This window comes from Erinaceus europaeus, chromosome 18, assembly GCF_950295315.1.
Source record: "Erinaceus europaeus chromosome 18, mEriEur2.1, whole genome shotgun sequence".
Taxonomy (NCBI): domain Eukaryota; kingdom Metazoa; phylum Chordata; class Mammalia; order Eulipotyphla; family Erinaceidae; genus Erinaceus; species Erinaceus europaeus.
In genome coordinates, this window is record NC_080179.1 from 13,307,285 (window position 1) to 13,321,954 (window position 14,670).

At 41.3% G+C, this 14,670-nt stretch overlaps 1 protein-coding gene across 10 annotated transcripts in view; it reads right to left on the reverse strand.

The window, feature by feature from the left end:
- Positions 1-14,670, reverse strand: part of OSBPL6 (oxysterol binding protein like 6) — a 202,893-nt gene that overhangs the window by 88,218 nt on the left and 100,005 nt on the right. For 9 of the 10 annotated variants that reach the window (XM_060177651.1, XM_060177660.1, XM_060177658.1 and 6 more), the window contains exon 2: positions 3,768-3,988. In XM_060177651.1, the coding sequence (XP_060033634.1) occupies positions 3,768-3,869 (102 nt within the window). In that variant the 5' untranslated portion in view covers positions 3,870-3,988. Of the gene's footprint in view, positions 1-3,767; positions 3,989-12,190; positions 12,263-14,670 lie in introns of all 10 variants that reach the window. The other variant, XM_060177652.1, reaches the window with a different exon arrangement.

The window sequence follows — 14,670 nt, forward strand, 5'->3', positions numbered from 1 at the left end:
CGTGCTGTGCCATGTATGGGACCCAGGTTCAAGCCTGGTTCCCACTGCATTGGAGGAAGCTTCAGCGCTGTGGTGTCTTTCCCTGCCTCTCTCTACTTGAAAGCTATGGCCTAGAGCAGTGAAGCCCTGATGACAATGACAAAAGAACATAATCAACATAAGTGTGTCAATATTGCTCAAAATCATATAAATGTTCAGAGTAAAGGAGAGGACCAGGTGAGTTAAGCTTTCAGAGTGTCACATGACCAAAGCCTTGAACACAGGGAGGTACCATGTGAAAGAAGGGCCGGGCGGTCGTGCACCGCATTAAGTGAACATAGTGCGGAGCGCAAGGATACCGGTTCAGCCTCAGGCTCCCCACCTGCAGGGAGTTGCTTCACAAGCGGTGAAGCTGGTTTGCAGGTGTCTCTTTCTTCCCCTCCTCTCTCAATTTCTCTGTGTCCTATCCAACAATAACAATGGGGAAAAAGGCCTTCAGGAGCCGCGGATTTTAGTGTAGACACCAAGCCCCAGCGATAACCCTGGAGGCAAAAAAGGGGGGGTGGTGGTGGAGGGGTGGTGGTGGGAATTCCATGCGGGAAAGACAAGGGGAAAGATGGAGTTAAGGCAGTGTTAGAAGTAAGAGCAGAGAAGACTAGATAGGTTAGAGTACATAGTAGTCACTGATACTAAGGAAATCTGGCCTTGTGTAGGGAACTGAGTCTTTAAAAGATCCTGAACATCAGTCTGCAACACAAAGGTGATTTGATTTCACAATTCTCTAAGAGAGGGGATGAGGCAAGAGCATTTTCCAGAAACACGGGTCAAGGTGAAGAGAGTCTGGATTATAAAATTATAAAGAAAAATTAATCAAGAGAACTTCGCCCACTGAATGGTAAAGAGGCAAAGGAAGAAAAAAAAAAAAAAAAAAGGAATTCTGGATCCAAGAGAAAATGATTAGCAAATCGATTTTTGCATACGGATTTAAGGTGATACTGGTAATCTACTTAGAAATGCTTAGCTGCATGCTATCTACATGGTCAATTTAGGAGAACAGTTACAGAATTTGCAATAGTTCAGTCAAACCAGGAGGATGGCAACCCTCCACCAAGACAAATGTCTCACACTTCCACTAGCTCTTCATGCTGCTCTTCACCATGAAAACAGTCAGCACACAAAAATCTTATCATTGCATAATATATCACATCATCACCCCAAATTTCTGATTTACAGAAAATTGCTGGATGTTCAGGAAGTAACTGAGATACGGAAGAAGGCAAAACAGAGCTGCAGTTGTTCTCTAGTCTTTCCTCCCTTCAGGGAGATGAGAGAGACAAAATAGGAGGCAGGAAGGAAGCAGAGAAGAAAGTATTTGGGAAAATTTCCACCTGCTGTGATAAACAGGACTGTGAACGCTTTACAGAGTAACCATCTGAACTCTCTTTCTTTCTTTCTCTCTCTCTCTTTCTTTCTCTTTTTTTTTTTTTCCAGAATTCACTGCCAACTTATAGATGCTTACTCAATTCCCATTATCAAAAACTTTCCATACATAAGACAGTGAGCAGTCATACAGTTCACCTTCAGACTCCCTCTGGCAGACCAGGGCCTCAGCTCTTTCCTGTTGTTTTGCACATCAGCCCCAGAGCTCAGGTGCGACAGGCAGATGTTTCCACAGCAGTCATCAGTCTTTTCCATTTGCTGTAATTCTCCAGGGTAAACCAGGTTGATCCCTGCCTTCTCCCACAGCCAGGAAGGCCATGCTGCTTATGGCTCTAATTTTAAGTGCCCAGGGCAAGGGGAATAAATGGATAAAATCTCCAGAAAGGACAGAAGGGAAGGGTAGACTTAAATTTTCAAACTTAAAAGGCCTGTCAAGCCTGCGGAAGTGATTTAACATAAATATGGATTCATTCATTGTATTAACTCTCTCTGCCTCAGCCAATGAAATGCAGTGTACACTGTCACTGTGCCAAGACACAGATTTAGTTAGTTTCTAATGAACTGAATGGAGGTACCCTCTTTGAATTCTGTAAGAAAGGACACTGATGTAAAAAATTACAAACTTATAGTAGAAATATCTACCCAGGCTGGGGAGACAGCATATGGGTTGTGCGAAAAGACTTGCAAGTGTGAGGCTCTGACATCCCCAGTTTTTCAGTCTCCAGCACCACCATAAGCCAGAGCTGAGCAGTGCTCTGCCTCTCTCTGCCCCCCCACTCTCTCTCTCCCTCCTTCCACCTCTCCCCTCCCCCACCTGTCTGTATCTGACTTTTATTAATAAATAAATAAATAAAATATTAAAAATAGATATCTACCTTAGAATCTATGAAAAAGAAACCAGTGGTGGCACACCTGACTGAGCATATAATTACCATGTGAAAGGACCCAGGTTCAAATCCCAGTCCCTCTGTGCAGAGGGAAAACTTTACAAGGGGTGAAACAGTGCTGCAAGTGTCTCTCTTCCTTTCTCCTTTATCTCAACTTCTTTCTGTACTGTCAAATTAAAAAATAATAAAAATAAATACCTTTTAAAAGAATGTGTGAAAGATTTACACATAAAGATGAAACCCTGGATTCTTCAAGATTCTCCTGGAGTCTTGCTAGAAATGGGAATGGAAGTTCTGGAAAGGTTTGCAGATAGAGAGATCCCTCAGGAATACTCACAGCAGTGCATTCTCACTAACTAGATTTAATTCATACTTGCAATGGGCTGTATCAAAACACAAATCTATACTACTATAGTATAAGAGATGTTCATACTTTTAGAAACTGGGCATAAACTTTGAGCACTTAAAATGGGAGGTGGGGGGTGACTCCACAAGAAAAATCATTCATTGCTCATCACCTCAGAGGAAACAAAAATTAAAGTTAATAATGCCTGTTTATTGTGAATCTCTAGTTACACAACAAAAATAGAACCACAGGCTAGTATCAATAGTCAGATATGTGCTGGGTGAATTAGCCACTTGTCTTGACAATGAAGCATATTCAGATGATTTATCTACACTTAACCTTGGTTGTAGAATAGCCACAAAGTACTTATGTAGAGAAAATTCATTTGTAGAATTGGTTCAGTGGGTAAATTAAGAATTAATGATTTAATCTGTGTTTAAGTACCAAGTTCTCTCCTCCTTTAATTCCCTGAGACCACAATTTTATTTATAACCTAATTACTGAAGTTGACTGTCTCAAAAGTCCATGAAACACCAAACATGAGTAAGTGCTCAGCAGGCCAGTGAGAGGCTCATAGGGAGACCTTTTCATCTCCAAGAAGAAGGCAGGAGGGGAGTAGGGAGACAGCACAATGGTTGCACACCAAACTTCTTTATATATATATATCTTAGGCCCAAAGGTCACAGGTTCTAGCCCTGGGCCCATAATAGGCTAGAGTGGAACTGTGCTCTGTATTCTGTTTCTCTCATTCAGATCAATAATTAAAAAAAAAAAAAAAAAAAAAGCTTTGATTAAAAAAAATATATAGGAGAAAGGGGAGGTTAGGGAGAAGAGCAGAACTTTCAGGTTTCTAAGGTTGGCCCCTGCTTCCAGACACAGACAGTGAGAAGAACACTGTAGGCCAGTCTCAGGTCTGCACTGTAAATATATGGGCTGAGTATCAGAAAAAGAGGGCCAGAGTCTTGATGGTGTAATTAGGTAAATCTACAGAAAAAAATTCCTGTAGGACAAATATCTTCACAATAAAATTGTAGAATTAATTAGCAACTCCACCATATCCCAATGGAGACATAGTTGCAGAAAATGACAAAGTGCTCTTTAGAATCTTCTCTTACCTGCCGACTCTCCCTCTGGGAGGATGCTGAAGAGGAGGCACTTCTGTGGGTTGGAGTGGATGCTTTGTGAGCAGGGGATACCCCCTTCTCATCTGAACTCATAGCTGCAGTGAGAGTCTAGCTGCTGTGCGTAGTTAAGAGCGTCACAGTGGAATCTCAAGTTCACAGACACAGAAGCAGACGTTTTTCCAGTTTTTGTCCATTTCATGAATCAGGTTTGGCTAGAAAAGAAGAGGCATATATTGAGGGAATCCAAAAACAAAATAAACTAAAACACAAATTAGAGATATAGACTTAGGAAAAGTACTGTAACATTAGCAGGAAGAAGAACTCTGACCTATTTGTATATATTATTTCTTCCTCCAGATTTTAAAGTAGAGGATGAAATTATTAGTATGTAACAAATGTCTGTTAACCTTTTTCTTATATCCTTCTTTATATTAAAGTAGATTATAATGCTACATCATGGATCCTGTCAAAGTACAAAATACATCAATTTCTTTCCTGATAAGTTAATCTCCACTACACATTGGATTAATAACATCCCAGTCCATGTCTACTGTCTGTTTAGTTGAGCCATGTCATGAACATGATGACAAGATCCAGCACGTAGCATTCAGGCATGGAAGGCATAAGGGTTTGTGCATCATGTGACCCAGCCTTTGGGGATCAATGAAAACACATAACCATAGTTATTTGCACCCCAAGACAACTATCAATATCTATCTATGCATAGGACTCTTCAGATTCATACCCATGTCTTAAAACTGGGATAATTCTTGGAACTGCTTTACTTATTCATAGCCAAGAGCTGGATTCATTTAAGAAGAACAACAATAATAACTACAACAATAAAACAACAAGGGCAACAAAAGGGAATAAATAAATATTTTTTAAAAAAGAGTGTTTGAGGAGGTGTGATGATGAGAAACACAATAAAATCAGATGCACCTCAATGTGTTCTCAATATGCTTTATAGTATGTCTGACTTAGTGGAATTGTCCCCCCCGTCTGCTTTCCCTCCACCCTTATGACTACATGGAGACCATACATTGAACCCATATTTACTCATGATGGTCTGGCAACATCTTTGAGGGTGGAGACTATGTCACTTTTTTTAAACACATTTTTAAAATTTTTTTAATTTATTTATTCATGAGAAAGATAGGAGGAGAGAAAGAACCAGACATCACTCTGGCACATGTGCTGCCGGGGATCAAACTCGGGACCTCATGCTTGAGAATCCAGTGCTTTATCCACTGCGCCATCTCCCAGACCACCTATGTCACTTTTATTACTGTAGCCAAATGTCATGGGCCTCAGAAAACAACCCAGATTATTTACTGAGCTGATCATTTTAGTTAAAATATCTGTCATCCATCATAGCAGTAAGTACAGTTGACTGTGCTCACAGGCTGACTGTCAGGTAAGGCCCTCACATCAGCTCTGAGTTCTTACTACATTTGCCCAGAGGTAACTCAAAATAATCCAAAGATGATTTGCAGATCTGTTCAGGAGTGATCTGGAGATAAAGGCTGCACAAAGTTCAACATTCCCAAGAGAGGGCCGCTGGGTTCTCCTAAAAAAAGACCCACCAGGCTGCTAATGGTACTCCAGAGGCTTGTGGCATTATTAGGCTCTGTTCTCCCTGGTGCTGAGTTGTACATTAGGAATGGAAATGAGGCAGCCACGTCATTCTTTCAAAAACACTGCTGATGGGTTAGCCTGGTCACACAATTACTGCATCTACCACCTGCCTAATTTACGAGCCATTATCTACCTAATCACAGATTTTTCATGGTCAGGTTACAAAACAAATTAAAACCCTCTATGAAAAACCTAGCAGGATTTTTTTAAACACTGTTCTGCCTCCAGAATAGCTGTGTTTATGCAGACCCTTACCTACTGATCAGGGTGCCCGGAATGCCACTTGCCTGAGGCGTTCAGAACCAGTGCTGGCTTCAATTACTGTTCATTCTCTCTTAGAGGGAAGAAGGAACAGTACACAATTACTGCCAGGCCTTAGGTTCTTCAGCTCATAAACTCATGTAATTGGGGGTGTGGCTGTGTTTGCACACAACTAGTGTGAGTTGAAACCAACTTGCACTGACTCAGAAGTGCTTATGCATCTCCTCTGACATCAGCCCTCAGAGAGATGCTCCGGGAACTTGGAGTCAACCATAATGGGAGCATGGATTCATGCAGAACACAGGGGTGTGTGCAATGTGGATTTCTAAATATACAGAAGTACATCACGGGGATCTAGCAGTAGCGCAGCAGTTTAAGCGCACATGACACAAAGCGAAAGGACTGGCGTAAGGACCTGGTTCGAGCCCCCAGCTCTCCACCTGTAGCAGGTCTGCAGGTGTCTCTCTTCCTCTCCCCTTCTCTGTCTTCCCCTCCTCTCTCCATTTCTCTATGTCCTATCCAACAATAACAGCAATGACAACAACAATAATAAAAAAAGAAGTACATCACAACATACCCACACATCAAAGAACCGCTCAACTCTGCCTCATAGTTGTGCCAGAGATTAAATCTGGGACATCTGAGGTCTCAGGCATGCAAACCCTGTGCTCTAATATACTGAGCTATCTCCCCAATCTCTTCTGGTGCTCTTTCTCTCCTTTTATTTCTACACTAAAAATTTCCGCTGGTAACTTAGATATAAGACAATTCCAACTTCCGTTCCTAAGTATAAAACCACAGGCAAGTTATATAATCTTTCTGTGCTTTGGAGTCCTCTGCTGTAAAATGGGGGCAATCACAGCTAATTAAGGAGCTGAGAAGTAAATACAATAACCTGTGCAGAGTGCAAAGAAAAGGTCATCGTACATCCTCTTCTCACATCCACCTCCAAATGACTTTGTCCAGAGGGTCACACTTGAGGACATTCTGTATTCATAAGAACCAGCTTCTTCCCAGTGCAGGGCGGGAGCCTTTAGTCTCAGGGGTATGGATTTTGACATTGACTTGATCTAGGTCACTATTTTATTAAAAATCCCTCTAAATGAAAGGTTACTAATATTCGATCAAGGGATAAAGAGTATTTGGGGATAAAGACATTTAAATGTAGCAAAAAGTCACAAGACAGAAACTACGTAGTGTTATAGCTCTTTCAATTGGTGTTGTGGCATATCCTTATTAAAATATAGTGGAAGTGATAATGCTTAGTGAAATAAGTGGAGGTGAAAGCCTACTGCTGGATGGTTTCAATCATATGTGGAATCTAGAGATCTGGTAATACAAACTAGAGAGAAAGAAAGAAAGAGAGAGAGAGAGGGAAAGAGAAAGGAAGATAGGAAGGAAGGAAGGAAGGAAGGAAGGAAGGAAGGAAGGAAGGAAGGAAGGAAGGAAGGAAGGAAGGAAGGAAGGTTGGTTCTTGTGCTTTGCGCCAGCTGCGCTTAACCCGCTGTGCTAACGCCCAACTCCCAAAAGTTTTATTTTTAAAACTCAACTATGTTGCCTGGTTCAAATCCCTGTTCCCATCTGTAGGGGGAAGCAGAAGCTTCACAGCGGTCGAGCAGCACTGCAAGTGTTTCTCTTTGTCTCTCCCAACTTTCCGAGTTCCTCTCAATTTCTCTGTCTCTATACAAAATAAATATATAAAGTAACATAATGAAATACCAAAAAACTCTAGGTGGTCAAACAGTAGTGGTGCACCTGGCTGAATGCACAAGGACCCAGGTTCAAGCTCCTGGTCCCCACCAGCTGGGAGAAAGCTTCACGAGTGATGGAGCAGGGTTTCGCCTTTCTCACGGTGACAAAGCGAGTTTACCCTGAGGCTTTCCTCAGAGCTCTCTCATTTTAAAAAGTTCTCCATTTTTTCAGATGGCCAGACAGAGGCCACCTGGCTCCTCAGATATTGGGAAACTCCCTCTTGCTGAGCACCCAAGGCCAACTGGCTCTTCAGATGTTCAGAGACTCCCTCCTGCTGAACACCCCAAGGACAACTGTTTTTTACAAAGAGTGAGACTACAGAACTCACAAAGAAACAGCCCCTTTGCCCCTCTGCCCCTCGGGGTAAGAGTGACCGTCCTGTTCCTGATCGTTATATGAGTTTGAGGATTCTCTGTCTCTCTCTCCCAGACAATGGGGCCACTTTTGGCACTCCAGCTTTGGAGGGGGAACCCCTCAGCTCTCCTGAGGTCCTTGTGTGTTAGTTCCTATGTCTTTCCATGTGTAAATTGTTATAATGGCTATTCTATGTGCTTGTGTAAATAAATACTTCATCTTCCTCTATGTCCTGTGTTGGCCTCAGTTTATCTTACTTTGTAACGGGTACGGTCAGAAACAAAACTTAACATCAGCATCTCTCTTTCTCTCTCCCTCTCTACCACCCCCTTCTCTCTTGATTTCTCGCTGTCTCTATCCAATAAACAAAGATAATTAAAAAATTAATGTCAAAAATTCAACCATATTGTAACATGATTCTTTGTAGATCTTAGGTAAACTTAATTTGATGACTGTGAAAGAACTAAGGTTAGAGTTCAACAAGATTAATTTTGTACTAGTGCACTTGACCCACTGCTCCACTGTCCAGCCCCCATCATCAAGATTAATTTTGTATGCTTAACATTAAGATTAATTATTTTTAAAAGATAGCTTAGTTTTCTTTTTTAAATTTTTTATTATCTTTATTTATGTATTTGTTGGATAGACACAGCCAGAAATCGAGAGGGAAGGGGGTGATAGAGAGGAAGAGAGATAGAAAGACATCTGTAGCCCTGCTTCACCACTGGTGAAGCTTTTCCTCTGCAGGTGGGGACCGGGAGCTTGAACCTGGGTCCTTGTGCACTGTAATCTGTACGATCAACCAGAGGCACCACCACCTGGCCCCCACACTGCTTATTTTTCTACAAGCACTACTCAACCTGTACTCTTTAATGATATCTAATTATAGGATGACCGAAAAGAGAACACTGACACAGAGAGAAGAAAAATATTGCCTAGAATCCCCTGTGCTACACTGCAATTCTTCTTGCTCAGGGTCATCTCATTCCTCTCTCCTAGATTTCTTTTTTTTTTTTTAATTTTTTATTTATAAAAAGGAAATATTGACAAAACCATAGGATAAAAGGGGTACAACTTCACACAATTCCCACCACCAGACCTCTGTATCTCATCCCCTCCTCTGATCGCTTTCCTATTCTTTATCCCTCTGGGAGTATGGACCCAAGGTCATTATGGGGTGCAGAAGGTGGAAGGTCTGGCTTCTGTAATTGCTTCCCCGCTGAACATGGGCGTTGACAGGTCGATCCATACTCCCAGCCTGCCTCTCTCCTAAACTTCTAAACATCTTGCAGTGACAAATGGGAAGGTAAAGAATAGAGGATCATAAGTTAGCTGAAGATCAAGGTGTCGCCCTTGGCCCCCATTGCTTCCACAACACAGGGGAGCATGAAGGGAGGGCCAATCTTGCTGACCATACCTGAGAGATTCCTAGCCCCTCACCCACATCACACGCACAGCGTGTCTTCACTTCTAGCCTATGATAAAGGAAACCAGAGAAGCATTCTGCATTTCCCTCCCCCCACCTACACTCTTTGTATATACATACATCCTTCAAAAATCCACCTTAGAACATAACTCCCAACTTGTTCGTTCATCTCTCTAGCTACAAAGAAGCAGCTTGTCACTATAACCAGTATACTTTGGGCCCAGAAAGAGTAAGTAAGAGTGCAGCTTACTTACACCTCTTATCTCTCCCACCAGGCTGTGACAACTCTGGGAAACAGACTGAACCATACTTCACTCTCTCTGTATGTGTGAGAGTTAAAAAATAAAATTTACAAGGTTTCTGCTTCTACGGGCCTTATTGAAAATAAATCTACTACTGTCCAAGGTACATTAAAGGATGTGTTTTCACACAGAGAAATGCCACAAAATAAAAGTTTTGGCATATTCTTAGGCTAATATTCATAAGGACATTATGTGCAACTTTCAAGAAATAAGTCATGACAAAGTGTTGTGTCTTGGGAGTCAGGCACAGAGGGTTAAGCGCACATGGCGCCAAGCACAAGTAAGGATCCCGGTTCGAGCCCCCGGCTCCCCACCTGCAGGAGAGTCGCTTCACAGGCGGTAAAGCAGGTCTGCAGGTGTCTATCTTTCTCTCTCCCCTTCTGCCTTCCCCTCCTCTCTCCATTTCTCTCTGTCCTATCTAACAACAATGACATCAATAACACCAATAATAATAACTACAACAATAAAACAAGGGCAACAAAAGGGAAAATAAATAAATAAATAAACAAATATTTTTAAAAATTAAAAAGTGCTGTGTCTTAGGATGTCTAGTACACTCAACACTGGAAGTTCTCATTCTAGGAATCAGTAGTTCAGAAATAGCCAACCATCTCTGAGAGTCATGCAAATCAGAAACACTGTGAATACTGATTTCAATTCAACTTCAAAAATTTACTTGGTATAGAAATATTTATATGTAAATTCCAAATTTCGAAGTGACTATTATGTACTGTCTTCATTGAAAACCAAAAAGGTAATCAAGCAGTATGTTTGATTTTAATTAAAAATTGAACAGGTCAGTGTTTTACCTTGCACCTAACATGGATGCAGGGCAGAAGTCCAGAGGTGATAAACTTACAAAGTTCAGGCCTAATTACTTTTTGTAACAACACACAGCAAAGATAAATTCTTAAAGCTCTAGTTAAGAAATAAACTCACAGGTGGTGAAGCAGGTCTGCAGGTGTCTATCTTTTTCTCCCCCGTCTTCCCCACCTCTCTCCATTTCTCTCTGTTCTATCTAACAAAGACAACACCAATAACAACAACAATAACTACAACAATAAAAAACAAGGGCAACAACAGGGAAAAGAAATAAAAAAGGAAGGAAGGAAGGAAGGAAGAGAGGGAGGAAGGGAGGAAGGGAGGGAGGGAGGAAGGGATGGAGGGAGGAAGGGAAATGAAATAAACTGGGGGGGGGTTGTCAGGCAGTAGTGCAGTGGATTAAGCATAGGTGGCACAAAGTGCAAAGACTGGCATAAGGATCCCAGCTCCTCACCTGCAGGGGAGTCGCTTCACAGGCAGTGAAGCAGGTCTGCAGGTGTCTCTCTTTCTCTCGCCCTCTCTGTCTTCCCCTCCATTCTCCATTTCTCTCTGTCCTATCCAACAACAATGACATCATCAACAACAACAATAATAACTAAAACAACAAAAAAACAACAAGGGCAACAAAAGGGAAAATAAATCATAAACAAATTTTTTAAAAAAAGAAAGAAACTCAGATGTTCTGAGTTCCTTGGTCTGATGAAGTTTGTCCAAAGTCTCACAATACCTAACTGCACATTCCTGCTGCAAAGAACAAAGAAACACCCAACCAAAGAGTTCTATGTACACCTATGTTTGGAAACAAACTAGATGCCCAATGGTGGACAAGTTGCCAAGAATATTATGGCAAGGCCAGCAAAATACCTCACTTGAATAGTGTGCTGCTTTGCTATGTGCACAAGCCAGATTCAAGACACAGGCAAAGAAAGGGAGAAAATTGTGAGAGATAGATAGATAGATAGATAGATAGATAGATAGATAGATAGATAACCAGACAGACAGACAGATATTATAGTCATAAAAGAGACAAAATCTCCTTTGTCTCATTCTGGATGAAACTTTAAAAAAATCATCTAAGGAACCCAACACACCCATCCAAAAAGATCTGTGTACACATATGTTCTTGGCAGCACAATTTGTAATAGCCAAAACCTGGAAGCAGCCCAAGGGTCCAACAACAGATGAGTGGCTGGGCAAGTTGTGGTAAATATATGTATATACAATGGAATACTACTCAGCTATAAAAAAAATGGTGACTTCACCGTTTTCAGCTGATCTTGGATGGACCTTGAAAATTTCATGTTAAGTGAAGTAAGTCAGAAACAGAAGGATGAACATGGGATGATCTCACCCTCAGGCAGAAGTTGAAAAACAAGATCAGAAAAGAAAACACAAGTAGAACCTGAACTGGAATTGGTGTATTGCACCAAAGTAAAAGACTCTGGGGTGGGGAGAATACAGATCCAAGAAAGATGACAGAGGACCTAGTGGGGGTTGTACTGTTATATGGAAACCTGGGGAATGTTATGCATGTACAAACTATTGTAATTACTGTTGAATATAAAACATTAATTCCCCAATAAAGAAATAAAAAAATCATATTAAGTGAGATAAGCCAGAAGGAAAAAGATGAATGAACAGCTCATCTCACTTATAGGTGGAAACTAAGGGGGAAAAAAGAAAGGTAAAACACAATGTAAGACCTGAACTGGAGATATATATATATATATATAGAGAGAGAGAGAGAACTGGTGTATCGCAGTGAAGTAAAGGACTCTGGGAGACTCGAGGAAGACGGTGTTAATGATGGCGGAGAAAAAGACTCAGGTGGGTGGTGGGAAAGGTGGGCAGATACTTACCACACAGAGAATAGAGGCTGTAGCCATGTGCCAAAATCTGTCCTGTCAGCCATTATTTCCTCAATAAAATGACTTGGAAAAAAGAGAAATGAACTCAAAGGAAGAAAATATTGGCATTTAAAACTTTTAGCAATACTGATACCTAAAATATTACATCAACAACACCAACCCCCAAAAAATCATGATCTAGTTTAAGATATTCAATATTGAATTATATATTCAATATTAAAATATATATATATATTCCAGATACCCTCCTCTAAAGCCACTAATAAAGTAAACGGTAGAAAGGCTGATTTAAGCAAAGGCCCTGATACTGGCCAGTACTGGAGTAGAAGTCTCTGGAAAATCCAGAGATGGAAGTTTAGTGATTTAGCCTAGGTGAGTTCTGAATGGCTCACTCAAAAAGCAAATGATCCATTATCTTTGGAACAGAATTTTTCCTGTAAGCCATCATCTGACTAATCCTCCCACAACCTGGATTTATCCACTATACACCATGTTCTTGTCCAGTACACGCCTCCTCACACATTCCATCAATTCTTATTCAAGCCCTTCAAAGTCTTGAATAGAAAATATATTCTACCAAAGGCTAGACCATGCCATGCAGCTAACTTAATACACAGAATGCAAAGCGGAGGTGAGATGAGATAAAGCAAGTTCCACCATTCTGTAAACATATCGAGTGAAAAATTCTTACAACAGTACAATCAGAATAACCAGATTATTTAGACATAGTGAAAAGACAGTCCTCTCTCTCTCTCTCTCTCTCTCTCACACACACACACACACACACACACACACACACACACACCAGGGGTAGATAGCATAATGGCTATGCAAAGAGCCTCTCATACCTGAGGCTCCAAAGTCCCAGTTTCAATCCCCTGCACCACCATAAGCCAGAGCTGAGCACTGCTCTGGTAAAAGAAAGAGGAGGAGGAGAAGAAAAAGATGATGATAATGGAGAAGAAGAAGGGGGAGGGAGAGGAGAAGAAGAAGGAAGAAGGAGGGGAAGAAGAAGAGGAGGAAGTCTGCAGATGTCTATCTTTCTTTCTCTCCCCTTCTCTATCTTCCCCTCCTCTCTCCATTTCTCTCTGTCCTATCCAACAACAACAGCAATGGCAACAATAACAACAACAAAGGCAACAAAATGGGGAAAGTGGCCTCCAGGAGCAGGGGATTCGTAGTGCAGGCGCCGAGCCCTAGTGATATCCCTGGAGGCAAAATAAATTCAACTATCCTAAATTTCTTTCCTGGAAACCGCTCCCTTAAAAAAATAAAAGAAGTGGTCCAGGAGTGTTGGTATGCATGAGACCCCTTCTGTTTCATTTGGTTTAAATCCCTCCTGCTTAACACTATTCTATTTACATAACCACTTCATTCTATTTACATAAACCACTGTTAACAAGTTCCACCCTCCCTCCAGGGCATTTGTGGTTCAGTGATAGGATTCTCGCCTAATCTGCCCCCTCTTTGTCACACTCTGATTTTCACCAGTCACTTTTCTCTCCACCCTCTCTATTTCACATCCTATTTCCACCTTACTTGGCAAGTATATATAAAGACAGCATTGTGAGTTTTACGGTACTTTACCTTGAGTTTAGCTTAGCTCGTCTTAGATTGTGCTGCGTCCTGCATGAATAAAGAGATACTGCCTACAGCTCAACCATGAGTCCCTGGTCATCTGTTACCCGCCCGTGAAGCCAGCCAGGTGAAAACAACATAACCCATCGAAAACAACACAGGAGGTGGTGCAGTGGCTAAAGCACTGGACTCTCAAGCAAGAGGTCCTGAGTTCAATCCCCCAGCAGCACATGTATCAGAGTGATGTCTGGTTCTTTCTCTCTCCTCCTACCTTTATCATTAATAAAAATAAATAAATAAAATACTTTTAAAAGAAAAGAAAAAGAGAAAAAGGAAAAGAAAATTGATTCCTATAAATGGTAGAAAACCGTTATTTATCTCTTTTCATCATTGGGTCTTCACTACTCTGGGATGACTTTTTCAGTAAAGAGACAAAGAGGGAAGGATGGAGGTAGGCAGGGAGGGGAAGAGGGAGGGAGAGAGTGAGAGTGAGAGAAAGAGAGAGAGAATGATAGAGACCACAGCATCAAAGCTTCTACCACTGTGTGTGGCTAGACCTGAACCTGGGTGGTACACGTAGCAAAATAGTGCTCCAGCCACATCAGCTATTCTGTTAGCTCAAAGCTTTTCTTCATTGCCTGGTTTACATTGTCTACTGTTGCCACCATCTTAATTGGCTAACAAGAGTCAATTATTACTTCTACTAGCAGCAATATTTAGACAAGGAATTGATTTCTTTGAGTAGCTAAGTCTCTAGAAAATGGTTTTAGTGTGATAACCCAACAGAAATTGTGGGAATATATTGTTCTGTGACAATTTCTGGAAGAGGGAAATCACAGGTTCAAGCTACTTTTCCCTGACAATACTACGGCTTTCTTATCAATAACTAGCAA